The sequence below is a fragment of the Balaenoptera borealis genome, assembly GCF_965194805.1.
Source record: "Balaenoptera borealis genome assembly, chromosome: 20".
In the NCBI taxonomy this organism is placed as follows: Eukaryota; Metazoa; Chordata; class Mammalia; order Artiodactyla; family Balaenopteridae; genus Balaenoptera; species Balaenoptera borealis.
This window is the reverse complement of record NC_138879.1, coordinates 19,713,988-19,739,930: the sequence shown is the minus strand read 5'-3', so window position 1 is coordinate 19,739,930 and position 25,943 is coordinate 19,713,988. Positions and strand designations below refer to the sequence as shown.

Genomic DNA, 25,943 nt, shown 5'->3' with positions numbered 1-25,943 from the left:
GGAGGTGCCAAGACCATTCAATAGGAAAGGGCAATCTTTTCAACAAATGGTGTGGGGAAAATCAGATGTCCACATGCAAAAAAATGAAGTTGGACCCTTATCTCAAAATATCTACAAAAGTTAACTCAAAATAGATCAAAGACTTACATATAAAAGCTAAAACTATAAAACTCGTAAAAGAAAACACAGAGGAAAATCTTCGTGATATTGGATTTGGTAATGATTTCTTGGATATGACACCAAAAGAATAGACAATGAAAGTTAAAAAACAGGCAAACTGAACTGCATCAAAATTAAAAACTTCTCTGCATCAAAGGACACAACAAAATGAAAAGGCAATCTACTGTATGGGAGAAGGTATTTGCAAATCATATATCTGATGAGGGGTTAGTATTCCACAATATATAAAGAACTCCTGCAACTCAACAACAAAACAAGAACAACAACCACAAACAACTGGGCAAAGGACATGAATGGACATATCTCCAAGGAAGATATACAAATGGCCAAAAAACCCATGAAAAGATGCTCAATACCACTCATCATTAGGAAAATGCAGACCAAAACCACAGTGACATACCACCTCACATCCATTTGAATGGCTACTCTCAAGTAACTCAAAGTGTTGGCAAGGACATGGAAAAATTGGAACCCCTGTGCACTGCTGGCGTGAATGTAAAATGATACACCCACTATGGGAAACCGTATGGCAGTTACTCAAAAAATCAAAAATAGAATTACCATATGATCCAGCAGTTCTACTCCTAGGTATATACCCCGAAGAATTGACAGCGTGGTCTGCAAGAGATATTTGTACACTCATGTTCCTGGCAGCACTAATTGCAAATAGCTAAAAGGGGCAAGCAACCCAAGTGTCATCGAGGGATGAATGGATAAACAAATCGTGGAACAAGCGTACAATGGAATCTTATTCAGCCTTAAAAAGGAAGGAAATTCTGTCATATTCTACAATGTGGATGAATCTCGAGGACATTACGCTAAGTGAAATAAGCCAGTCACAAAAAGATAAATACTGTATGATTCAACTTACATGAGGTACAAAGAGCAGTCAAATTCATCAAAACACACATTAGAATGATGACTGCCAAGAGCTTGGGGAGGGGAGAAAGGGGGAGTGGTTGTTTAATGGATATAGAGTTTCAGTTGTGTAAGACAAAAAGAGTTCTGGAGATTGATCGCACAACGATGTGAATATGCTTAACACTAGTGAACTGTACACTTAAAAATGGTTAAGATGGTAAATTTTATGTCATGTGTATTTTATTACAATGAAAATGTTTTTTAAATAAATAGGTATAGGAGACCCCAACTTTACTAAGCAAGACAATATATGTGTACATACACTGGTTTATGTTTGCACAAGGAGGGAGAAAGGTGTCAAAGTACGTGCACCAAAAGTATTAATATTGATTATCTCTGAAGTACTAGTCTTGGAAGGGATGTGTACGTTTTGGGGAAAGGAGGAAGAACATTAACTTTTCTTTATATGCCTGCCTACTGTTTGACTTATTAAAATGTGTATTTATTACTAGCATATTATGTTTAATTTAGTAGAGTCAGGAAACAATCCACAAGAAAAGTCATTAAGGGTTTCAGTTGGGAATATGTACATTGATAACAAAACTACTTGTTCGAGTTCTGAGGATCCTGTAACTTGCACAAACGGAACACAGAAAAGCATACTTCTTCTGATGCTGATGAATCAGGTGATAGCTCACGTTTTGATGACACTAATGGTAGCCATTCCAAGTCAAGACAAATTGTTTACGAAATCATGATCCTTAATTGAATGACCAGTTAGGAAGAGAATGTTCAGTTTAGATAAACTCTGCCTCAAGGTTGTCAAAGGACATTTATGACAAAGCAAGCCAGGGCAATGGTTGGCCCAAGTCTAGACTATCATGTGACTTCCATAATGAGCCTTGGCTTGATCCAAAGGGCAAAGAAGAAACATAATGAGATTTAATTGAACAATGACCCAAGCAGTCCATTGAAAATGCTATTTATAACCTTAACAACTCAGGTATTAGCCAGTCAGAGACTGACTTCGCAATGGTATCAAGGAAAAATGCTAAATGTTAGGGAAATACACGGCTCTGCAGGATATATAAAAGGCCAGACGTAGGAAGTGCAGCCAAAACTCAGAAACTTCTCTTAACAAGTCAACTCTCAACCTAACTCCTGACACCATGGCCTGCTGTTCCACTAGCTTCTGTGGATTTCCCATCTGTTCCACTGGTGGGACCTGTGGCTCCAGCTGCTGTCAGCCAACCTGCTGCCAAACCGGGTGTTGCCAGCCAACCTTCTGCCAGACCAACTGCTGCCAGACCAGTGGCTGTGAGACTGGCTGTGGCATTGCTGGTAGCCTTGGCTGTGGCCAGGAGGGAGGCAGCGGAGCTGTGAGCTGCCGCACCAGGTGGTGCCGACCTGACTGCCGCGTGGAGGGCACCTGCCTGCCTCCCTGCTGTGTGGTGAGCTGCACCCCCCCGTGCTGCTGCCAGCTGCACCATGCCCAGGCCTCCTGCTGCCGCCCATCCTACTGTGGACGGTCCTGCTGCCGCCTAGCCTGCTGCTGCCAGCCCACCTGCTGTGAGCCCACTTGCTGGCAGCCCACCTGCTAAAAGCCAGGTTGCTGATTTCAATTGCCCAGGACACAGTATCTCTGAACAACTTATCCTCTCAACCACCCATTGGTAGACAACTAACAAGTTCTTAGGCTTCCATTTGGGTTTTTGTTATGGGAGCTAGCAAGTATATGAGTTTTATCTGATTCCATTCTGCAGTGAGTATCTTGACTTTCCTCTATGGACACAGAAATGGTGCAAACCACCTGCTGATCCTCAAATTGCTTTGAATATACTACTTCTGATTTTCATGGAAGATTGAAAATTGCTGACATATTGTGTAATTTATCCTTGTGAACTGTCCACAAGTTTATTTTTCCCCGCTTTATTATCTATTTTTAGCTTCTGTTTACCTGAAAAATTTTCCAACATCAAAGGCACCAGAGTATAGCCAAGTGACATCTTCAGATGTCCCTGGAGAGAATAGAAGCCTTTCACCCAACAGTCAGTTTTTAAGAAGGAGACTAGACTTTTCCATATTTCAACATTTGATTCCATTCTCCCCTTTTTTGGTTAAGAATGATCTCGCCTATTTGCTATTTCAATTATTTCTGTGATACACTGTCTCCTGTCATTTCTTAATAAATATTATATACTGGGCAAAGAAACCATGGTCTTTGTTTCTACTTGTACATAAAATGGGTTAATTTCTTATAATTCAAGAATTCCTATTTGAAAGAAATACATTTGCTTCTTTTTAAAAGACTTAAGTCATATATAGTGTAATCATTCACTCATTCATTTCTTCAGTAAAAATTTATTGACCACCACTTCTAAAGCAGGAACTATGGAGGTGAGAAAGATGAAGAACTGGGGGTTTCCCTGGTGGTGCAGTGGTTAAGAATCTGCCTACCAATGCAGGGGAGAGGGGTTTGAGCCCTGGTCCGGGAAGATCCCACATGCCACCGAGCAGCTAAGCCCATCCGAGCAACAACTACTGAGCCTGCATGTCACAACTACTGAAGCCCTTACGCGTAGAGCCCGTGCTCCGCAACAAGAGAAGCCACTGCAATGAGAAGCCTGCACACCACAACGAAGAGTAGCCCCTGCTCGCCACAACTAGAGAAAGCCCACGCAACAACGAAGACCCAATGTAGCCAAAAATAAATAAATAATAAGTAAATAAATAAATAATTGAAAATAATTTTTAAAGAAAGATGAAGAGTTAATTCTTATCCTTGAGGACCTTACTATCCAAAAAGAAAAAGTATATATGTGAAAGTAGTTACATACAATATGACAAGATAAATTGTATTCTTTTAGCAGTTGATAGAGGAAAACTCCTTCTCTCTTAGCGATAGATGCTTTTGTGGCCACTATTCCTTGACAGTGAACTTTCAATAGGTGCATCCACATGGGACAAGTGTATTGGCAACCCCAAAAGGATAAGAAACGATTATACATGAAACAAAGAGAGGAACACTTTTTACTCCATAAAGGGAGTCAGGAGAAAAAAAAAGAGGAGCGATCTAGTCAGGAATTTATGAATATTACTCTATTATCCCTCCCCATTAAGTTACCAAACTCACAGAATCCTTGGGTATGGATCAACTTTCCTGTGAAAACCAGTGAAAGAGCTAAGTATCCTGTCTGAGTTGATTCAAGGGAAGATGGAAACAGCCCAGAAGCCAGATGGAGCAAGGGAGACCACAAGAAAGTAATGCCTTAGGAACTCCCAGAAACTGTGGAGGGAATTTGTATAGTCAATGCTGTGGAAAGCAACATCTTGGTTACTTAGACTGCAAAGAATACAGAAGTGCTAAAGACAGGATTTCAAAAAGGAAGAGATCACTTTGGGACCAGCAGGGGGTATCCTGGGGGGAGCTTCAGGGAAGCCTCTCACGAGGGAGGTAATCTTTGAAGTGGGTCTTCAGCGTCATTCTAAATGGAAAGAAAAGTGTTACTTAAACACCTTGTCAGTCATATCATTTGCAAATATTTTCTCCCATTCAGTAGGTTGTCTTTTCATTTTGTTGATGGTTTCCTTTGCTGTGCCAAACCTTTGTTTATTTATTTGTTTATTTTTGTTTTTATTTCTTTTGTCTTAGGAGACAGATCCAAAAAAATATTGCTATGGTTTATGTCAAAGAGTGTTCTGCCTACGTTCTCTTCTAGGATTTTTATAGTTTCCAGTCTTACATTTAGGTCTTTAATCCATTTTGAGTTTATTTTTGTATATAGTGTAAGGAAATGTTCTCATATCATTCTTTCATGTGTAGCTGTCCAGTTTTACCAGCATCACTCACTGAAGAGACAGTCTTTTCTCCATTGTATATTTTTGCCTCCTTTGTCATAGATTAATTGACTGTAGGTGCATGGGTTTATTTCTGGGCTCTCTATTCTGTTCCTTTGATCTATGTGTCTGTTTTTTGTGCCAGAACCATGCTATTTTGATTACTGTAGCTTTGTAGTATTGTCTGAAGTCAGGGAGGGTGATACCTCCAGTTTTGCTCTTTTTTCCTCATGATTGGCAATTCTGGGTCTTTTGTGGTTCCATATAAATTTTAAGATTATTTGTTCCAGTTCTGTGAAAAGTGTCATGGGTATTTTGATAGGGATCACATTAAATCTGTAGGTTGCTTTGGGTAGTATGGCCACTTTAACAATATTAATTCTTCCAATCCAAGAGCATGGGATAGCTTTTCATTTCCTTGTTTCATCTTTAATTTCCTTCATCAGTGTTTTATAGTTTTTGGAATATAGGTCTTTCAACTCCTTGGTTAAACTTATTCCTAGGTATTTTCTTCTTTTTGATACAATTTTAAACGGGTTTTTTTTTTAAACTTTCTCTTTCTGATAGATCATTATTAGTGTATAGAAAAGCAATAGATTTCTGTGTATTAATCTTGTATTCTGCAGCTTTACTGAATTTATTCATTAATTCTAATAGTTTTTTGGTGGAGACTTTAGGGTCTTCTATATAAAGTATCATGTCATCTGCGAATAGTGACGGTTTTACTTCTTCCCTTCCAATTTGGATGCCTTTTATTTCTTTTTCTCAACTGATTGCTGTGGCTAGGACTTCTAATACTATGTTAAATAGAAAGGTTGAGAGCAGTCATCCTTGTTTTGTTCCTGAATTTAGAGGAAATATTTTCAGCTTTTCACTGTTGAGTATGATGTTAGCTGTGGGTTTGTCATAAATGACCTTTACTATGTTGAGATATGTTCCCTCTATAGAAACTTTGATGAGAGTTTTTATCATGAGTGCCTACTGAGATAATCTTGTACAACTTAATATCAAAAAAACAAGCAACCCATTCAAAATATGGGCAGAAGACCTGAATAGACATTTTTCCAAAGAAGACATACAGATTGCCAACAGGCACATGCAAAGATGCTCAACACAGCTAATTATTAGAGAAATAAAAATCAAATCAGCAATGAGATCATCTCACACCTATCAGAATGGCTATCATCAAAAAGTCTACCAATAACAAATGTTGGTGAGGATGTGGAGAAAAGGGAACACTTGTACACTGTTGGTGGGAATGTAAATTGGTGCAACCACTACAGAAAATATTATGGAGGTTCCTCAAAAAACTAAAAGTAGAACTACCATACAATCCAGCAATTCCACTCCCAGGTATATAGTTGGAAAAAATGACAACACTAGTTTGAAAAGATATATGCACCCCAATGTTCATAGCAGCACTATTTACAATAGCCAAGACATGGAAGCAACCCAAGTGTCCATCGACATACAAATGGATAAAGAAGATGGGTATATATACATATACAATGAAATATTACTCAGCCAGAAAAAAAAGAATGAAATTCTGCCATTTGCAGCGAAGTGAATGGACCTAGAGAATATTATGCTTTAGGGAAACAAGTAAGAGAAAGACAAATACTGTATGATATCATTTATATGTGGAACCTAAAAAATAGAAAAAAATGAATGTATATGGCAAAAGAGAAACAGACTCACAAATATACAAAACTAATGGTTACCATTGGGGAGAGGGATGGTGGGAGGGGCAAGGTAGGAATATGGGATTAAGAGATACAAACTACTATGTATAAAATGATTAGCAACAAGGATATATTGTACAGTACATTATTTTGTAATAACTTTTAATGGAGTATAATCTATAAAATACTGAATCACTATGCTGTACACCTAAAACTAATATAATATTGTAAATCAACTATACTTCAACTTAAAATTTTTTAAATAAATAAATAGCTCAACCTACACACCTGTTGGAATTGATAAAATCCAAAGCACTGATGACACTAAACGCTGGTGACATGTACATGGAGCAATAGAAACACTTGCTCATGGCTGGTGGGAAAGCAAAATGATACAGCCACTTTAATCTGGAAGACCTTTGGGCAATTTCTTACAAAGGTAAATATATACTTGCTATACAATTCAGCAATTTCTCTCCTGAATATTCACCCAAATAAGCTGAAAACATATGCCTATGATAAAACCTGCACGAAACGTTTATAGCAGCTTTATTTGTAACTTCTAAAAATTGGAAGCAACCACTATGTTCTTCAATACATGAATGTGTAAACAAACTGTATTACATCAATCCAATGAAATACTATTCTGTGATAAAAAGAAATGACTTAACAAGCCACAAAAGGACATGGAAGAATCTTAAATGCAAATTGCTAAATGAAAGAAGCCAATTTGAAAAACCTACATAGAATATGATTCCAAATAAATGACATTTTGAAAAAGGCAAAACTTTAGGACAATAAAAGGTGGCCAAAGCGTCCTGCCTACTATGCCCTGCAGATGCCTGTAGTCCAACACTAAAATGCAAGTTTATGGATTTAAAATAATAAAATTACAGAAATATAAAGACACCGGAATGGCCTATGAAATCTAAACAGAAGCCAGCTGCGAGCTTCTGAGAAAGCTTCCTCTTTGTTGTTAAAAAGGACACATACAGCTGGTGCTCCCACTTCCTCTTCACCCTGACTCTTCTTCTTACTTTAAACACAGATATGATTCCTAGAACTACAAAATCCCAAGAGATTCTGACATAGTTGAGCTTCTGAACCAATGCTAGCAGATGCCTATCTGTGAGAAGAATAGATCCTTTGATCAAGCCAATATTTGTTGGCTTTTCCCATACCTTTAAAAAAAATGTTTTTATTTTGGCCATGCCCCACGGCATGGGGGAATCTTAGTTTCCCAGTCAGGTATTGAACCCATGTCCCCTGCATTGAAAGCATGGAGTCTTAACCACTGGGCCACCAAGGAAGTCCCTGTTGCCTTTTCTAAAACTGGAAACTTAGAACATTCCTGTTACACTAAGCAATAGACTGCAGTAAGCTCTCAAAAATGGCAGTTTCCTACATATGACACCTAAGAGAACTTGAGATGCATAAACACTTGAGTGATGGCAAAAGGACATCAATTACAGATGCTAAAGCAATAGTGGGGAACACTTTTTATTGAGGTTCATTGACCATAACATGAGTAGGTGGTTAACAAGTGGGATAGGAGAAAATATGGGTGGGGCTTAGTTTATGGTAATAAAAGATGGAGAAAAGAATGAAAAGGAAGAGAAAAGAACAACATAGAGGAGAAAACTCAGAAAGAAGGCACGATGAAAAAGATCAGCAGCAATAGGCAGAAAAGAAAACAAGGAAGAATGATGGTGAAGACACAGATGAAGGAGAAAGATGGGAGCCAATGTGACCTTGTTTAGCACCACATGTGGTGCCACTTGCTAAATATACTTCATGCAAACTTTATTTTATTTAACACTTACATCAATCCTGTGAGATAGATATTGCTATTCTGGCTTGTAGATGAGGAAAGTAAGTCTAAACAAAGCTAAATCATTCGCTTAAGTCACATATTCTTATAAGTAAAACCAAAACAAAACTAAAACAAGAAAACTGAAATCTGAACACAATTCCGTCTTACTCCAAAACTCATAGAGAATGAAATTAAGGAACTGGATGTAAAGAAAAGTGTGGGGAGGTTCAGCAGATTTAAAGATAGCTATTTTGGAAGCTGTGGGCTTCAGAATAATTTCCTCCTTTGAGCCAGTTGTTAAGTTATTGTCTCTCAGCCCATCTGGATAATCCAGGATACTCTCTGCATTTTAAAGTCAACTGATTAGTCACCTTAATTACATCTACAAAGTCCCTTTTGTACTATAAAGTAACAAATTCATGGACCTAAAACAATGACTCAGAGGTCATGGGGGCCAAAATTCTGCCTACCACAGGGATTATTAGACACTGAGTTGACACTAATTCCTAGAGACCAAAAATATCACTCTGATCCACCAATGAAAGTGATGGCTGAGGAGAGGTGCGGCCAAGATGATGGAGCCGGAAGACCGTGAGCTCACCTTCCCCCATGGGCACACCAAAATTACAACTATTTACTGAAAAACTTTCAGGTGAGAAAGACCTGAAGACTACCAGAAAAGAATTTCCACAACTAAATATATTAAGAAGGAACCACAATGAGATGGGGTGGGGGGGGGCAGAGATGTAGTATAGTCTAGATCCAAACCCCCAGGTGGCTGACCCACAAACAGGAGGATAATCACAATTCAGAAAGTCTCCCCAAAGAGAAAAGGGTCTGAGCCCCACATTGGGCTCCCCAGCCAGGGGTTCCTCCACTGAGAAGATGAGCCTCCAGAATGTCTGACTTTGAAAGCCAACAGGGCTCAAGAATAGGAGAGTCACAGGGCAGTCAGAAACAGAGACCCTGCTTTGCAAGGGTGCACACAAAACCACACATGCTCCAAGTCCCAGAACAGAGGCAGGAATTTGAAAGGAGCCTGGTTCAGATCCACTTGCTGATCTTGGAGAGGCTCTCAGGGAGGCAGGGGGCAATGGGGACTCTCCCTGGGGACATAGACTCTGACAGCAGCATTTTGGGGAACTGGTTCCACCACAAGGACACTGGTACTGGCAAGTGTCATTTTGGAGTCCTCACTCTAGCCTACTAGCACCAGGGGCTTACCCAACCACCAGGGGGTTGACACCAGTCCTGGGAGCCCCTTGGCCATGCAGCCAGCCATGGGGGGACCTGGACCCACCCATTAGCTAAGGCTTATGATGGCCAGGTGATAGTTGGAGTCTTGGCCCATGTTTTATTTTATTATATATTTTAAAATTTTGTATGAAGAGAGGTGAGGTAAGTAACTTTCATTTCTGATTTTATTTGTTAGACCCTCTTTTTTTCTTGATGAGTCTATCTAAAGGCTTATCCATTTTGTTTATCTTTTCAAGAACCACCTCTTAGTTTCATTGATCTTTTCTATTGTTCTTTTAGTGTCTATTTCATTTCTTTCCACTTTATTTATTTGTTCTTTCTTTCTGCTAGCCTTGGGTTTTTTTCGTTCTTCTTTTTCTAGTTCCTTTAGGTGTAATGTTGGTTGTTTATCTGAAATTTCTCTTGTTTCCTGAGGTAGGCTTTTATCACTATAAACTTCACTCTTAGTACTGATTTTGCTGTGTGCCATAGATTTTGGATCACCGTGTTTCCATTTTCATTTTTCTCCAGATGGATTTTACTTCCTTTTTGATATTTTCAGTGACCCATTGGTTTTTTAGTAGCATATTGTTTAATATCTCAAAGAGATTTGCACTCCCATGTTCACTGCAGCATTATTCACAGTATCCAAGACATGGATGCAACCTAAATGTCCATCAACAGATGATAGAGAAAGAAGATGTGGTATTTACATACAATGGAATATTATTCAGCCTTAAAAAAGGAGGAAATCATGTCATTTATAACAACATGGATGAAACTGGAAGACATTATAAGTTAAGTAAGCCAGACACAGAAGAGCAAATACTAGATGATTTCACATATATGATGAATCTAAAACTCACAGAAGTAGAGAGTAGAATGGTGGTTACCAGAGGCTGGTGGGTGGGGGAATTAGGGAGGTGATGGTCAAGGGGTACAAAGTTTCACTTATGTAAGATGAATAAGTCTTAGGGATCTGCTGTACACCATAGTGTCTATAGTTAACAATACTGTGCTCTCTACTAAAAGATTTGATGAAAGGATAGATATTAAGTATTCTTATCACAAAAAAAAGAGGACAGGAAGAAACTTTTGGAGGTAACGGATATATTTATAGCTTTGATTGTGGTAAAGGGTGTATATTTATCTCCAAACTCAAGTTTTATATATATATAAATAAAATATTATAGCTTTTTTATGTCAATCATATCTCAATAAAGTGGTTTTTATAAAATAAATAAATGAGGTTTAAATAGCTTGCTTATAGTCACACAGCTCCTACATAAAAACTGAAATATGAACCCAACTCTGACTCTAAAACTCATAAAGAGACAATGAAATTAAGAAACTGGAAGTCAAGAATGGTGTGGCGAGATTCAGCTGATTTAAAGATGGCTGTTTTTGGAGTTGTGGGCTTCTTTGTGCCAGCTGTGAAATTATCTTGTCTCAGCTTCACAGGCTCCTTTCCGTACTCAGCTTTGTGGTGCTGAGAGAGGGCGCTGCCAACTGCACTGTGGCCTCACCAGCGGCTCCATGTTAGGCTTTGCCACTAGGGGGCGACAGAGGAAAACTGCAAGGCTGGAGGAAGACGGGACTGTTCCTTCTGCCTAATTGGGGCTTCCTGTATGCTAATCGTTCTGAGGATTATCACCCCAGTAACACTTCTTCACTCCAGCAGCTACAGATGTTTTCTACAGCAGCACCGAAATTCGGTTTGCAGTTTAGAATCACCAGCAGCAGCCAGCCAGTTCTCCTGAAATGCCTGCATCTCAGCTCTACAGGATGACCTCCCCCCATCTACCTTTCTAAGTTTTAATTCCTTCCCTTTTCCCTTTAAAGAAAATATCACTCCTACGGCTTTCTGCATTTCCTACATTTGTAATATCTCAGCGTCCCCCTTTTATTCTTTTAGTTACCTAACAACTTAGTTTAAAACAAACTTATGGCTACAAGGGGGTAAGGGCGGGGAGGGATAAATTGGGAGATTGGGACTGACATATACACACTACTATATATAAAATAGTTAACTAATAAGCACCTACTGTATAGCACAGGGAACTCTACTCAATATTCTGTAATGGCCTGTATGGGAAAAGAATCTAAAAAAGAGTGGATATGTGTATATGTGTAACTGATTCATTTTGCTGTACACCTGAAACTAACACAACATTGTAAATCAACTATACTCCAATAAAAATTTTAAAAATAAAAAAAATAAAATTCTTCATATAACATTCACCTGATTCAAATAATGAGTGTGGTTCTTGTCTCCAGACTGAACCCTGTTATACCCGTAATGCCTTTAAAATTTCAGATTATTTAGTGAACCATTTGTTCAGACTTTTCACTTACTCCTTTCGTTTAATCATAGTAGATGTTTATGGAAAAAATTAGTCTCTGAGCTTTGGAGGTGGCAGCCAGAGAATTGCAACATTTTAGGCCTGAGAGAATCTGGTGGAAGAACTAGAAAGATTACTTAGCACCATTTAGTTCTGTAGTTAAGTAAGTTCCACCATTTTTATTAAAAATCTTCCACGTAAAGTGAGCTGTGCCCTTTGTTAATTACTGACTTACCCTCAAAACCATAACTCTGGCCTACAAAACCTGCTTTCCAGCATGATTATCCTATTAAATGCCAATAAGCAAAATCGGTTTTAAAAGCCCAAGGACACAAAGGGATTTTGAGAAACTTCAAGGGTGAAAATGTTGAATCATCACATCAACTGAAGCATGTGGGATTTGGATAAGACTGGGGATTTGAGTGTTGAGTAAAATTATTTTTGTGAGGTTGAGAGAGACTAATTCAAACCACCAAGTATTAGTCCATATTGAATCTTTTCATTTCTAGAGCATTCTTTGTTTTTTCTTCTTCGTTCCTGCACTATAAATATGAGACTGAGAAACAGGATTGGTATACTTCCTGATCCTAAATCAAAATTTCTGGCTTTTAAATGGCTAATATTTAAAACATAAAATTTCAAGACTTTTGGCCTCTCAATTTTTTAATATAGTATTTATTTTAGGTGGAGGAGACAAATCAAATCTTTTCCCTAAAGGATCAGAGGAATCTTGGTCTGAATGTGGCCAGACTAAAGTAATACAATTAGGTAATTTGTAAGATACTACTCATTTGTTCAAAAGATGAGACCTGTAGACCCAGGAAAAAAAGATCCAAGTAGATTTATAACATTGTGTGATGAAGAAGTGAAGGAACTCAGGATTTTCAGAGCAACTGAGGTCAGGAAGCATGAGAAAATGTGAGAAGAGTCAAAGATGACAGAAATTTAGTCACAAAGATCTAAAAGTAGGAAGAATTCGTGGTTCTTCCCTGAGGTGGTGAGTGGGGGGAGGAGGGAGGCAATGTAACAGAATCCTAAAGAGAGAATTGAGGAAACTCTGAGGTTAGTATTTTGAAACTTCACCCCAACACTTATTGTTTTATTGGACAGAAAAGACAAAAATGAGAGAGAGAGAGCCATACAAAGGTTGGGAACAGATATTGCTGTGAACCAGCTGAGACTGGGAGTAATACTGAACATTGTTTTATGTGTTAACATGTACTAAGCCAAACAAATAACTTGTTATGTTATATTCAAGTATATTTTGTACATTTAAATCGCTCTAAAGATACTTTTAGTAACTGTAGGGAGGGACAGAGAGCAGGATGAGAAAAGGAATCAGAAGATCTGAGTTGAAAATCCCACATCTACCCACTGACTGACTGACTGTGACCTTAGACAAATCTTGTAGCTTCTCAGAAGCACAGTTTTTACCTTGTCTATCAAATGAGGGTTCTAATATCTCACAGTGTCTCTGTGACTATCAAATAAACTTATCAATAGTAATATGCCTGGCACATAGTAGGTGCTCAAGAAATAATTTTTTTTCTCTTCCTCTTCTTCATTTCAGTGTACGTCTTTAGAAACAAAAAATCCTGTTGACTATCAGGAGAATAACAATGTCCAGATACTCAAGTGTGGGGAAAAAGCTGAGAAAACTAGAAGGAGACTTCCCAGGGTGATGTGTTACTCCAGTTGGTTGGTCCTTCTTTATCCAACTCATCTGCACTGTTGTAAGAATTAAATGACATAATATATGTAAAACACTTAGAATTGTATCTGTTACACAGCAAAAACTGTGTTCTTTTCTTTCATCAAACACTTCTCCCAACTGATCAAGAAGCCAAATTTCTACTGAGGAACACTGACCAACTATGATTACAAGCTGTCCCATTACATATTTTTCTCTAGCTAAAATTTCTAACTGGATTTAAATGTGAATAACACCCCTTCACATAAATCACAGATATTAATGAGAAATACAGAATGGGACAAATTCGATACTCAAGCTGATAGAGATTTACATCAGTCCCCCTGAGTAGTAAATCTTACTGGGGATTTGGGATAACTGCGTCCACAAAAGGCAACATGGCTGAAGGTACTTGAGAAGCAGACAATGCCTCCTAAGAGTCTCTCAGGGTCCCAGAAATGCAAGGCTGAGAGCCACTAGTCCTTCCTTTGTGGTGGTAAGGTCCCTACCAGTTACAAAAGTTATAGTGAAGACTATGAACAGGCAGAAGATTTTGCAGACATGAGAGACTAGAAAGCTATATTCCAAGATTTACCCCTAGATCTCTCCATCATTGATACCTAAAATGATGAGGAAAGAGCTCCAGTTTCCCTCAGCTTACTTAATAATAACTACCACACCTATTAGAACCATTTGGGCACTTACTATGTTCCAGACACCGCATTAAACATTTTAATGCATTATTTAATTTATTCTTGAAACATTCTATCAATGTGATGGCAACATTAGCCATATTTTACATATGAAGAGATTAATAAAGTAACTTCCCTGCTTTAGAAAAACATATACCAGTGGCTCTCAATGATCTACCTAATAAAGTCCAAACTCCTCATTCCAGGAGTCAAGACTCTCTGTGTCTAGCTTTTATCTCACATAATTGTTTTCTAGACACGGTGCACTACACACTGCTTCCTAATGACAATTTGTTCTTTTCCACTTCTGTTCATTTATTGCTGCTGTTCACTACAGCTGGAATGACTCCTCTGCCTTGTGTTCCAGTCCTGTGTGTCCAATGAGCAACCACAGAACCTAAAATAACTGAGAGTACACCTATCTCCTGCTCATCCTTGAATGTCCCAAATCTCTTAGCACAGTGCAAGGCAAATAGCAGGTGCTCAACAAAGATTGGTTGACATAAACTGAATTATTTATTTTATCTTGAAAAATATAATAATCAAGAATTGAGAGATGATGTATCAGTGTATGGCTAATTAAGAATACAGACTTTGGAACCAGACAGCCTTGGTTCAGATCCCAACTCCACTATTTACCACCTACTAACCTTAGGCAATTTATTTAACTTCTCTTTGTCTCAGTTTCCCTTGTCTGTAAAACAGAGGATAACTTTAATACCAACCTCATAGGGTTGTTGTAAGAATTAGGTGACATAATGTATGTAAAGCACTTAGAACTGTATCTCTTACATAGTAAATGCTCCATAAGTGTTTGCTGATATTATATAACTAGTATATTTAGCAAACTAAACTAACAATTCAAAATATATTTTAAAGTCATAATGTCCACTAATATTTAAATACATAAACATTTAATTTTCCATTTAAAAAAATTTGGGGGACTTCCCTGGTGGCGCAGTGGTTAAGAATCCTCCTGCCAATGCAGGGGACACGGGTTCGAGCCCTGGTCCGGGAAGATCCCACATGCCGCGGAGCAACTAAGCCCGTGCGCCACAACTACTGAGCCTGCACTCTAGAGCCCTCGAGCCACAACTACTGAAGCCTGCGTGCCTAGAGCCCGTGCTCCGCAACAAGAGAAGCCACTGCAATGAGAAGCCCGTGCACCGCAACAAAGAGTAGCCCCAGCTCACTGCCACTAGAGAAAGCCCGCGTGCAGCAATAAAGACCCAACACAGCCAAATAAATAAATAAATAAATAAATAAAAATTTTTTTAAAAATTATTTTTTTCAAGTACTACAGGAGCTCTTTGGAAAACCAGTGGTTATTTAATTCAATCCAGTAACAAGATTTGTCTAACTAATGGACAAAAACATCTCTGATTCAAAATAAAATTACAAGATACAACTATTATTAGCAAATAATTCCGAGGACAAAAAATCTAAAGTTTACGATAAAATGATTGTAAGTTTAAATATCTCAATCGTAGATTTAACATAGTAAACAGCTGAAAATTTTATTTTCCCAGTGCCTGGCATATATTAGGCATTCAAGTTTCACTGAACATTCTTTTTCCTAATCAAGTTAATGTTAGTTATCAAATATATTTAGACCTTACTTAACTGCATATAATTCTCTGTTACTACCTGCATATTCTATAGCCTGCAGTAATACATGAGAATTGAACTGAAAACCTAAGATCCTCAAGAAAAATAGGCAACACTTCCAACCAAAGGGAGCTTGCATGTGCTGGGTGATGGAGTGCTGTGAGAGCCACTCTGGCATGTTGCAATGGGAACATACATGCCCACGTGATACAGGGCAGAAGAGCCACTCCCTTTAGGTCATATACACCTACACAAATATAGCCAATATCAGCTGTCCTCAAGTGGCAAAACAACATTGCTTCCATTTGAAAGAAATCCAATTTGAGAATAATTTTCACTGCAGGTTAGAAAGCTAGCAAGAGTTATACCAGTCTTGACTATAACCACGCACTAAACAAAATCTCCTGACGCAACTGGAAAAGGCCCCCAAAGTCCACCATTTAACCCAAACTCTGAATTCCTTGCCTACATGCTCAACAAAGAGCAAAACGGACATTCTGCAATGAAAAGATTGATGTCTATGGCAGTCCTTATACCAGCCATTCTTTCTCCCAATCCATGTTGTAAAGGAGTTCCCAGAAATTTAAAAGATCTTGCAATTCAGGAAATAAAGACCAAATATTTTTATTTACAAGCATTTTTATTAGGATGACAAACTGGAAAGGTTCCTATATCCTGCTTTTGTGAAGGGATGAAGCGCTCCATCAGGCTTAAAGAAAATTGTGTCGCCGCACAGCGTGAAACCTCCCACCACTGACATTCCTGCCTACGCAGGAGGTGCTGTCTTGGGAGGGGTTTCCCAACAGCAACCCAGAAATCCACCGAGTGGTTGGGAGGCGGATGCTGGTAAGGCACACACAGGTTCACAACAAACTGTGACTCACACACATAAAAGAGATCTTTTATCTCAGTCCAGGAAATTGGTAGTAAGCACATTTTTCATCTGTGTGTGGGAGCTTCCCAAATCTTCAGCTCTGCTTCCTCTCATGGGCTTCAAGCTGCTTACTCTCTGCAGGTCCTACACTGAACTCGTCATAGACCTCTTCACTATCACTCCAGATGGCAGGTTTTTGGTTCAGGTCCCCTCTAACCTAGGAGAAAAATCGGAGACCTAAACGTGATCCTTGATCAGGATGACCTACTATCTCTACTTTCAAAATTGCCTCCCAGACTCTACCACCTCTTACCAGTTCAGCAACCACGGGCATCACTCTTCATCCTCTCACCTGGACCACTTACTTATTCTGCCTGTTTCCACTTTGGCCCTGTTCATTTTCCATAGAACATAACTCACATCTGATCTCTCCCTGTTGTAAATCACCCAGTAGATTCTCAGTGCCCTCAGAATAAGATCTAAACTCTGCAGAACAACCGACAAATCCTACATGGCCTGGTACCTGCCTACCTTGTTGACCTCATCTCTGATCTCACTCCTTCTCTTTCCCTATACTCCAGCCACCTGGCAAAGACCAGCCCTGACCACCCTAACCACAGCAGGCACACTCCCTGCACTATCTCTCAATCACTCTCTGTCACATTACTCTGTTTTATTTCCTTCAGGCACTTGTCACTGTCTGAAGTTATTATTTATTCATTTGTTTACATTTTTATTATCTGTCTCCCCCACTAGAAGGAACACCATGAAAACAAGAACCTTAGCTGACCTATTTATTTCTATATGCTTAGCACCTAACATGGTGCTAAGCACTCTTCTGAATGAATTAATAAATGAAAAAATGAATGAACATAATTTATAATTATATAAAATTTAATTCCACAGGATACTGATTTTTATTAATAAGTGTGAAGTATTGCTGTAAGATGAGCCATCATTCACTAGCTCTATGACTTTAAATTATTATTTAATATCCCCACTCCCAGTTTCATCATCTGGGAAATGGGTATAGTAATCATCCTGATCTTATAAAGGTGTAAGAAATAAGGAAGAAGATGTGCATAAAATACTTAGCTCTATGCTTGGCACATGGTCTACATTTAGTAAATGCTAACTATTAGCGGAGGATAAAATTAGGATGCTCTAGTTATCTTAAAAAACGGAATATTCCTTTTACTGTGGAAACCCAGATAATGGTCCTCAGAAAACTGAATGATGTGATGAGAAATCCCAGATCTGTCCCCTTTTCTCTATTCCCACCAGCTACCATACCCTCTAAGACAGAAATCATGTCCCCCTCATCACTCCTGCAGAACATCCAAGTAGCTTCCCAACCATTGTCCCTGCCTTCAAATTATCGCCTTTCTACAGCATTGTATCTTGGTTAAGAAAATAGCCTCCAAAATCTTATGGTCTCAAGAACTTCAATAACCTGGTTCCATCCTCCCACCAATCTTACACTCAACTAACCTTGAGGGTCATCTTCACTCTAGTTAGAACAACATGCCCACAGTGAGAGGGAATACGGCACAGTGGTTAAGAGCAGGGCATCTGGAGCCAGATTGCTTGGCTTCAAATGCCAGCTCCATCACTTACTTACTAGTTACTTAGCCTCTCCATGCCTGGTTCCTCATCTGTAAAATGGCAAGGAGAGTAACACGGCACACGTCATAAGCTTGTGGTGAGAAACATATAACACATGTAAAGCACTCAGCACAAGGCCTGACACTTAGTGATGATGATGATGATGTCAAGCTTACACTAAAAACTACAGTCATCTTTCTAAAATACAAACCCAAACATGCCATATATATGTTCAAAAACCTTTAATTAATGTCCATTGCCAATAGGATGAAATTTAAAATCCTAAGTTTAGGACACTAAGCACGGTGCAAATTCTTCCTACTGTGGCACGAACTCATCTTTGTAACTTCAAATCTCCTCATTCTCCTCCAGTGCCTCCCTGCAGGAGGTCCAGAATCTGTGCTTTAATCAACCGACAATTTTGCCATCCCAGGAACACACCATGGCATCTTGTTTCTCTGCTTTACTTGCTGAAATTCCCTTCCTATTCCCTTCTACCTGCTAAGCTCCTGTTCATCCTTCAAGGCCCACACAGATGTTCCCTTTTCACCAAGCGCTCCCTAAATCTTCCAGGGAAAGACAGTGGCACCTACCTCTAAACTCCCACATCTTTCGTAGAAAACCTGGATGTACAACCTGTGTTGTCTGTCATTTGTCAGTTTACTTCTCTGTGTCTCTTCTTTATGATCTCCTCAAGGGCAGGAACCTATTTGCTTCTTTTTTGCATAATGCCTGACTTACATCAGGTGCTCAAGCAATGAGTGTTTGACTGATATCTATTGAAGTGATGTGAACAACAAACTTAATTCTAGCAGAGGGATCCAAAATCATAAAATTATTCTAGTAAGAAGATGGCTAAAATAAAAGCAGTTTTAATGTTGAGCATCTTTTGGATGCATCATCGTGTTGATTTGCATCTCTTTTGGCTTCTGATTCATGTATGTTGTACAATTTTCTACTTAGTTTTAGAAGCTGAGTCATTTTATTTGAAGATGCGTCAAGAAAATATATTTTTAAAAAAAAGATTTTCAAAGGAAAATATTTCTAAAGATTTACCACTTTAATATTTTTCCTAGTCTAAAGTAATGCTAAAATGTCATACTAAGTTTTATGCCTTCACTTATTTAAATAATTTTATTATTAAGGTTTTAGTGATTTAAATGTAATTGGGGGATCTCCCCAAGTGTGCACCATAGAACACTAATCTATGAAAACTAAGAAATAAAAATGATTCCTTGGTCAAGTAAGTTTGGAGAAAAATATATGCTATATCCCTTTGAAAAGTCACAAAGCACTTTAGCATATTAAAGGCTCTGAAAGGTCCACCAACAAAGAATTCAGTATTTCCCAAAATTTTTTTTACCAGAGAACCCTTTAATGTTCTTTGGAACAAGTGTTCATGAAACTCATTTTAGGAACTACTGCACCATTTAGCCTCTAAATGGCCCAATACAACTAGTTTTTAGGTGATAAATAATCTTAATTCATAATATGATTGGATGGACTTTTAAAGGGCATCCATCAATGTCACCCATGCAGGTGTGAACTCGCATCTACATGCCCCTGACAAGTTATCATTCAAAGCACAAGTGAAGGGAATGGAGAATAAATGATTTGTTACAGCTCTGTAAGAAGGTGCTTCTTAACACAGAACGAGGATCTCTTTCCCTGTCGATTCCATCTGTTCATCTTAACTCAGCCTCTTGGAGCCATGAAAAACAGATCTTAAAATTGTATCACTTTTTCAGCCAGAAGGCTTAAATCATCACATAGAGTCTTTGGTTGCTGGTAGAATAGCAATTGAAAAGCCTAGTTCTCTCTTCATCTGAAAAGTAGACAAAAAATGTGGGAACGATTTGCAGATACCTAGCATACCAGGTCATCATTAGTGATGCATAATGATTGGAATATAATGACTCTGTACCTCTGAAGACAAATGAAATGTCTGTACAGTGACAAACAGCCAATGTAAAGAGTTCTAATTTGACAACGAAGCAAACTAAATCCCTTTTATGAGGTAAGGAGTGTGTCTTAAGTAATAAACACTTAAGTAATTAGATGATTTTATGGCGATAGCTATAAACTGAAACATGGGGGGAAAACATCTCGGTAATAGGCTGACGCCTTGGGAGGTGGGTATATAAGAGCCAGGGGAGAAGACAGAAGCATCGAGACACAAAGAGACTTCTCTTCTCAACCCACCAACTACCCAATCCCTGACACCATGGCTTGCTGTGCTCCCTACTGCTGCAGTGTCCCCACCGGCCCCGCCACCACCATCTGCTCCTCTGACAAATTCTGTCGGTGCGGAGTCTGCCTACCCAGCACCTGCCCACACGAGATCAGCCTCCTCCAGCCCACCTGCTGTGACAACTGCCCTCCACCCTGCTGTGAGCCTGACACCTATGTGCCAACTTGCTGGCTGCTCAGCTCTTCCTACCCGAATCCCGGACTGAGTGGGATCAACCTGACGACCTTCATTCAGCCTGGCTGTGGAAGTCCCTGTGAGCCCTGCTCTTAAGCGGCCACATCTTTGCACAGGCTCAGTGATGTGCTGCTCAAGTCTTATGCATCATCCGGCCTTCAACATTCGCTACTACCTACATCAGATTAAATCAATCCCAATGGCCAGGGCGGTGTTTTCACGCATTTGCCCAACTTCTTAATTCTTTCTTCTTTTGGGTGGAGTTGGAGACCTTCTTTCTGTCTTTTAGGGTATTTGTTCTTTGGAAAAGAACCGTTTTGACTACTCATTAATAAACTTCATTCTTACCTAGCAAATATGGCTTTGTGACTATTTATTCCTGTGTTTCTTCTTAAGAAAGTGGAATGCCTACCTAAACCGGAACTGCCCAAGATTTACCCCAGCAGAATGAGAGCTCTCATGGTGGAATCATTGAAAAATGATACGGTTCTTTGTGATAGGTTGAAAAGTGAAAAATTCAGCAGGTCATTTTGTAGGAGTTTTTTTCCTTTTTTTTAATTGAGGTATAGTTGATTTACAATATTATATAAGTTTCAGGTGTACAATGTAGTGACTCACAATTTTTTAAGGTTATACTTCACTTATAGTTATTGTAAAATATTGGCTATATTCCCTGTGCTGTATAATATAGCCTTGTAGCTTATTTATTTTATACAGAGTAGTTTGTACCTCAATCCCCTGCCTTATCTTGTTCCTCTCGTCTTCCCTGTCACTGGTAACCACTAGTCTGTTCTCTTTATCTGTGAATCTGCTTCTTTTTTGTTATATTCACTAGTTTTTTTTTAATTTTTGGATTCCACATGTAAGTGATATCACACAGTATTTGTTGTTCTCTGACTTATTTCACTAAGCATATTACCCTCCAAGTCCATCCATGTTGTTGCAAATGGCAAAATTTCATTCTTTTTTTACAGCTGAATTGTGTTTCATTGTATATATATATATATATATATATATATATATATGCCACATCTTCTTTATCCATTCTTCTGTTGATGGACACTTAGGTTGCTTCCATATCTTGGCTACTGTACATAATGCCACTACGAACACTGGGGTTCATATATTTTTTCAAATTAGTGTTTTCGTTTTCTTCGGATATATACCCAAGAGTGGAATTGATGGATTATACAGTAGTTCTATTTTTAGTTTTTTGAGGAAACTTCATACTGTTTTCCATAGTGGCTGCACCAACTTACATTCCCACCAACATTGTACAAGGGTTCCCTTTTCTGCACACCCTCATCAATAGTTGTTTGTGGTCTTTTCGATGATAGCCATTCTGGCAGGTGTGAGGTGATATCTCAGAGTGGTTTTAATTTGCATTCCTCTAATGATTAATGATGTTGAGAATCTTTTCATGTGTCTGTTGACCATCTGTATGTCTTCTTTGGAAAAATGTCTATTCAAGTATTCTGCCTATTTTCTAATCAGCTTGTTTGGGTTTTTTATGTTGAATGTATGAGCTGTTTATATATTTTATATATTATCCCCTTATTGGTCATATCATTTGCAAGTATTTTGTCCCATTCAGTAGGTTGTCTTTTTGCTTTGTCAATAGTTTCCTTTGCTGTGCAAAAGCTTTTAAGTTTAATTCAGTCCTATATGTTTATGTTTGCTTTTATTTCTTTTGTTTTAGGAGAGAGATCCAAAAAAAATATTGCTATGATTTATGTCAAAGAGTGTTCCATCTATATTTCTTCTAGGAGTTTTATGTTTTCCACTCTTACATTTAGGTCTTTAACCCATTTTGAATTAATTTTTTTATATAAATGTTCTAATATCATTCTTTTACATGTAGCTTTTACAGTTTTCCCAGCACCACTTATTGAAGAGGCTGTCTTTTCTCCATTGTATATTCTTGCCTCTCTTGTTGTAGATTAATTGACCATAAGTGTGTGGGTTTATTTCTGGGCTCTCTATTCTATTCCATTGACCTATGCGTCTGTTTTTCTGCCAGTACCATACTGTTTTGATTACTGTAGCTTTGTGGTATAGTCTGAATTTTAGGCTTAATACAAGATAACCCTTGTTACCATGCCAAGTTACCTCTTTTTCAGCCAAAAGCAAAGAAGTCTGATGTTTTCATACATGCTTATAAGGGATAAATATTTAGATTTTATTTTTAATACGGAAAATATAAGTGTCCTTTTATTACCACTGTCAGCCTTTATGCATTCAAGGGCCCTTGGCTAGTTAAATAGCCCCAAATGGAAACCAGGTGATATGTGTTCCAGTCCTGGCTCTGCCTCAGGCTGCCTCTGTGACCCGGATCAAGTCACTTGAGCTCTTTGGGTCTCAGGTCTTACATCAGTAAAATGGGTTGGTTGACCAAATCCTCTCTAAAATCACTTTCAGTTTGAACATTCTGTGGCTCTAGATCATCCAGAAGCATTTTAAGTAACAAATACTCCATGCCACTAATCAACCCCATCTCACCATATTACTTTTACCTCTTTCAGTCATAATAGCTAACGTTTGGTGAATACATCCTGGGCACTCTCATATGTGCTGTACGTACATTATCTCACTTATCCCTAACAAAAAAACTAACAGGTCACTACCATTATTTTCCCCACTTTATAGGTGAGAAAACTGAGATGGAGAAAGTTACTTGCAAAAGTAACATAGATAGTGACAGAGGAGCTCTCTGAATTCAGAGTCCTTCCTCTTACCGCCGCACCAAAGCATCTGCCTCTTCTGCAAACAACAACATGCCCAAGAGAAATATGATCACACATGGCTGTCTTTACCCAGGAGAAAGCATATGCTACTTGACAATACCTACTCTATTACCCCTCTAGATTTTCTATTTGGTTGTAGAGGGTAACAGCTTTCTCTGTGGTGCTTAGAGCTTAAGACAAAATGAGTGCACACAATGAGTCTAGGAAAAACTGTTTATGTTTCTAAGGTGAAAACAAATCATGTTTTTTGAAAGTCAAACTTTAAACACTGATGAGAAACATCAGCACAGGAAAAATATTGACTGGCTCATTAAGCCTGCATTGAAATGCAGAATGTTTGTCAACTCAGACACATTTCCAATTTTCTAATGAGTTTCAATGACCTATTTTAAGATAAAACAAACTACCCTTAAAGGTTGTTTATCCTTGAGAATAGAATAGAAAACCAAGTCATGTCATTTTTCTTTCAGATTGTTCCTGGCCTCCAGGCCCTTCTTTCTATCTTCATGGACTCTAGCCTAATTTAGACTCTGATCACCACACCCCTGATCACAGCCAGTCTCCTAGTTGACCTTGAGTCATGTATTCCATGACTCTCCCTCCACACAAACTATATCTCTGTCAGAATAGACTTTTATCTGTCTACAAATATTGGTTAAATTGAGTTACTCAAAACACTTGGATGACTCACTATTTTTGTTTTTACTGAATCAAGTCTAAATTCTTCAGTGTGGCTCTTAAGACCCTCAATAACCTGGTACAATCATTTTCACCAATTATTACTTTGCTACGAATCTTGGGGCAACATAAATTCTATACTCTAGTCAGAGCAATGGCCCCTATTCAATGGTCAAGACAGTGGTCTCTGAAACCAGACTGTCTTGGTTTAAATGGTACTTCCGTCACTCACTAGTTATGTGTTCTTGGTCATGCCATTTAATTTCCCTATGCCTCAGGTTTCTTAACTGTTAAGTAAGATTAAAGACAGTACATGCCCTGCAAAATTTCTGACCAGTACACCACAAAACTGTCCAGATTGTGAAAAACTAGGAAAGACTGAGAAATTATCACAGACCAGAGGAGACTAAGGAGACGTGATGACTAAATGGGTCCTGGAACAGAAAAAGGACATTAGTGGGGAAACTGGTAACATCTGAATAATGTCTGAAGTTTAATTAGTAGTGACGTACCAGTGTTGGCTTCTTAATTTTGACAAATGCACAATGATATTGTAAGGTGTTATCATTAAGGGAACTTGAGTGAGGGATATACAGGAATGCTATACTCTCTTTGCAACCTTTCTGTAAATCCAAAATTATTCAAAAATAAAAAGCTAATTTTAAAAAAGTATATACCTCCTAAAACTGTAGTGAATATTAAATTAATTAAAACATGTTCAGCCCTTAGAATAGTGCGTACTGACTCTCAACCTCTAATCCACCTTTTAATACTCTGTGATGCTGGGATGAGGACTGTTTCTCCTTTGGCTGGTTTTCTACTAGATTCCACCAATAGAGTGCACTAGGATAAGACCATATGCCCTGAGGAAGAAAGAAGGGTCTTGTTGCTCCAGCAACAGTCCCTCATCCGGCAGCAGCACTGGGTTGTCTTTTCCAGCTTCTTTTCACTCTTCAAAAAACAACATCATTTAGCTTCCTCAGAAATACCAGCATCAGCAAGGGAGTGACTCCCCACCTCCCTCCCACAGAGGTCCAAGCCCCGGCCCCACGGGACCTCTCCTCTGAGCTTCTGAGTTAAGAGCACCAGCTGAGCAACACCTGGGGTCTGAGCCCAGCTCTGCAGGACCACTCTTCCAAGCTCCTAGGTCCAGTCATCACGAACCTCTTCTCTTCATTCGCAGCCCTCTAGCTGGTAGCTGCTTCTTGTGTTTGTAACCATTTTTTTTTTTTCTTTTTAAGTCCTCCCATACCTATTTAACCAATTCCCTATCTTAAGATTCTCTCTGTTGAAATACCTCTCGTGAGGGTGTTTTAGTTCGCTTGTTTTCCTGACTAAGCTAGATACAGAAACATTCCATAAATGCTGATTGTCATTATTTTCCAAACTTCTTTACGTATTTATTCCATGTGTTCCAGCCTTCAGAATCCACCTCATGATCCAGGCTCTATGCTAGGTAACAGAGAAACCAGGAAAAATGAGACATAGTTCCTGCTTTGCAGATTACATTCTAGTAAAGAGAACCAGCATGTATACAAAAAATGCAGCAAAGTTATTTGGGTGGATATGGGGTGCCATGGAGGCACAAAGGATGGCATGACCAGTTCTGCTACGGCCATGAAGAGAGTAGGGACAGAATAGTGTCTTAGAAATCATTGTTTTCCTTGTCCCAAATG

The 25,943-nt window shown here is 38.7% G+C and overlaps 2 protein-coding genes and 1 long non-coding RNA gene across 15 annotated transcripts in view; 2 read left to right on the top strand and 1 right to left on the bottom strand.

Annotated features, from left to right (window-relative positions):
* The window catches only part of LOC309619297, a 388,116-nt gene that overhangs the window by 122,935 nt on the left and 239,238 nt on the right, over positions 1–25,943 (bottom strand). For 9 of the 13 annotated variants that reach the window (XR_014238865.1, XR_014238866.1, XR_014238867.1 and 6 more), the window contains one exon: positions 16,305–17,032. The exons of the other annotated variants lie outside the window; for them this stretch is intronic. This is a non-coding gene — a long non-coding RNA (uncharacterized lncRNA). Of the gene's footprint in view, positions 1–16,304; positions 17,033–25,943 lie in introns of those variants that run through there. 13 annotated transcript variants of the gene reach the window in all.
* Positions 831–10,416, top strand: LOC309619271 (keratin-associated protein 9-3-like). Its single transcript, XM_082374338.1, has one exon. The coding sequence runs from the start codon at positions 2,211–2,213 to the stop codon at positions 2,640–2,642; it is 432 nt and encodes a 143-aa protein (XP_082230464.1). The 5' UTR covers positions 831–2,210; the 3' UTR covers positions 2,643–10,416.
* On the top strand, positions 17,053–25,936 carry KRTAP3-1 (keratin associated protein 3-1). The gene has a single exon (XM_082374353.1). It carries the CDS (start codon positions 20,645–20,647, stop codon positions 20,939–20,941), a length of 297 nt encoding a protein of 98 aa, XP_082230479.1. The 5' UTR covers positions 17,053–20,644; the 3' UTR covers positions 20,942–25,936.

What these genes read in the sequence shown, in the direction of transcription:
- LOC309619271 (XM_082374338.1), top strand. Translation starts at nt 2,211, where the DNA reads ATGGCCTGCTGTTCCACTAGCTTCTGTGGATTTCCCATCTGTTCCACT.
- KRTAP3-1 (XM_082374353.1), top strand. Translation starts at nt 20,645, where the DNA reads ATGGCTTGCTGTGCTCCCTACTGCTGCAGTGTCCCCACCGGCCCCGCC.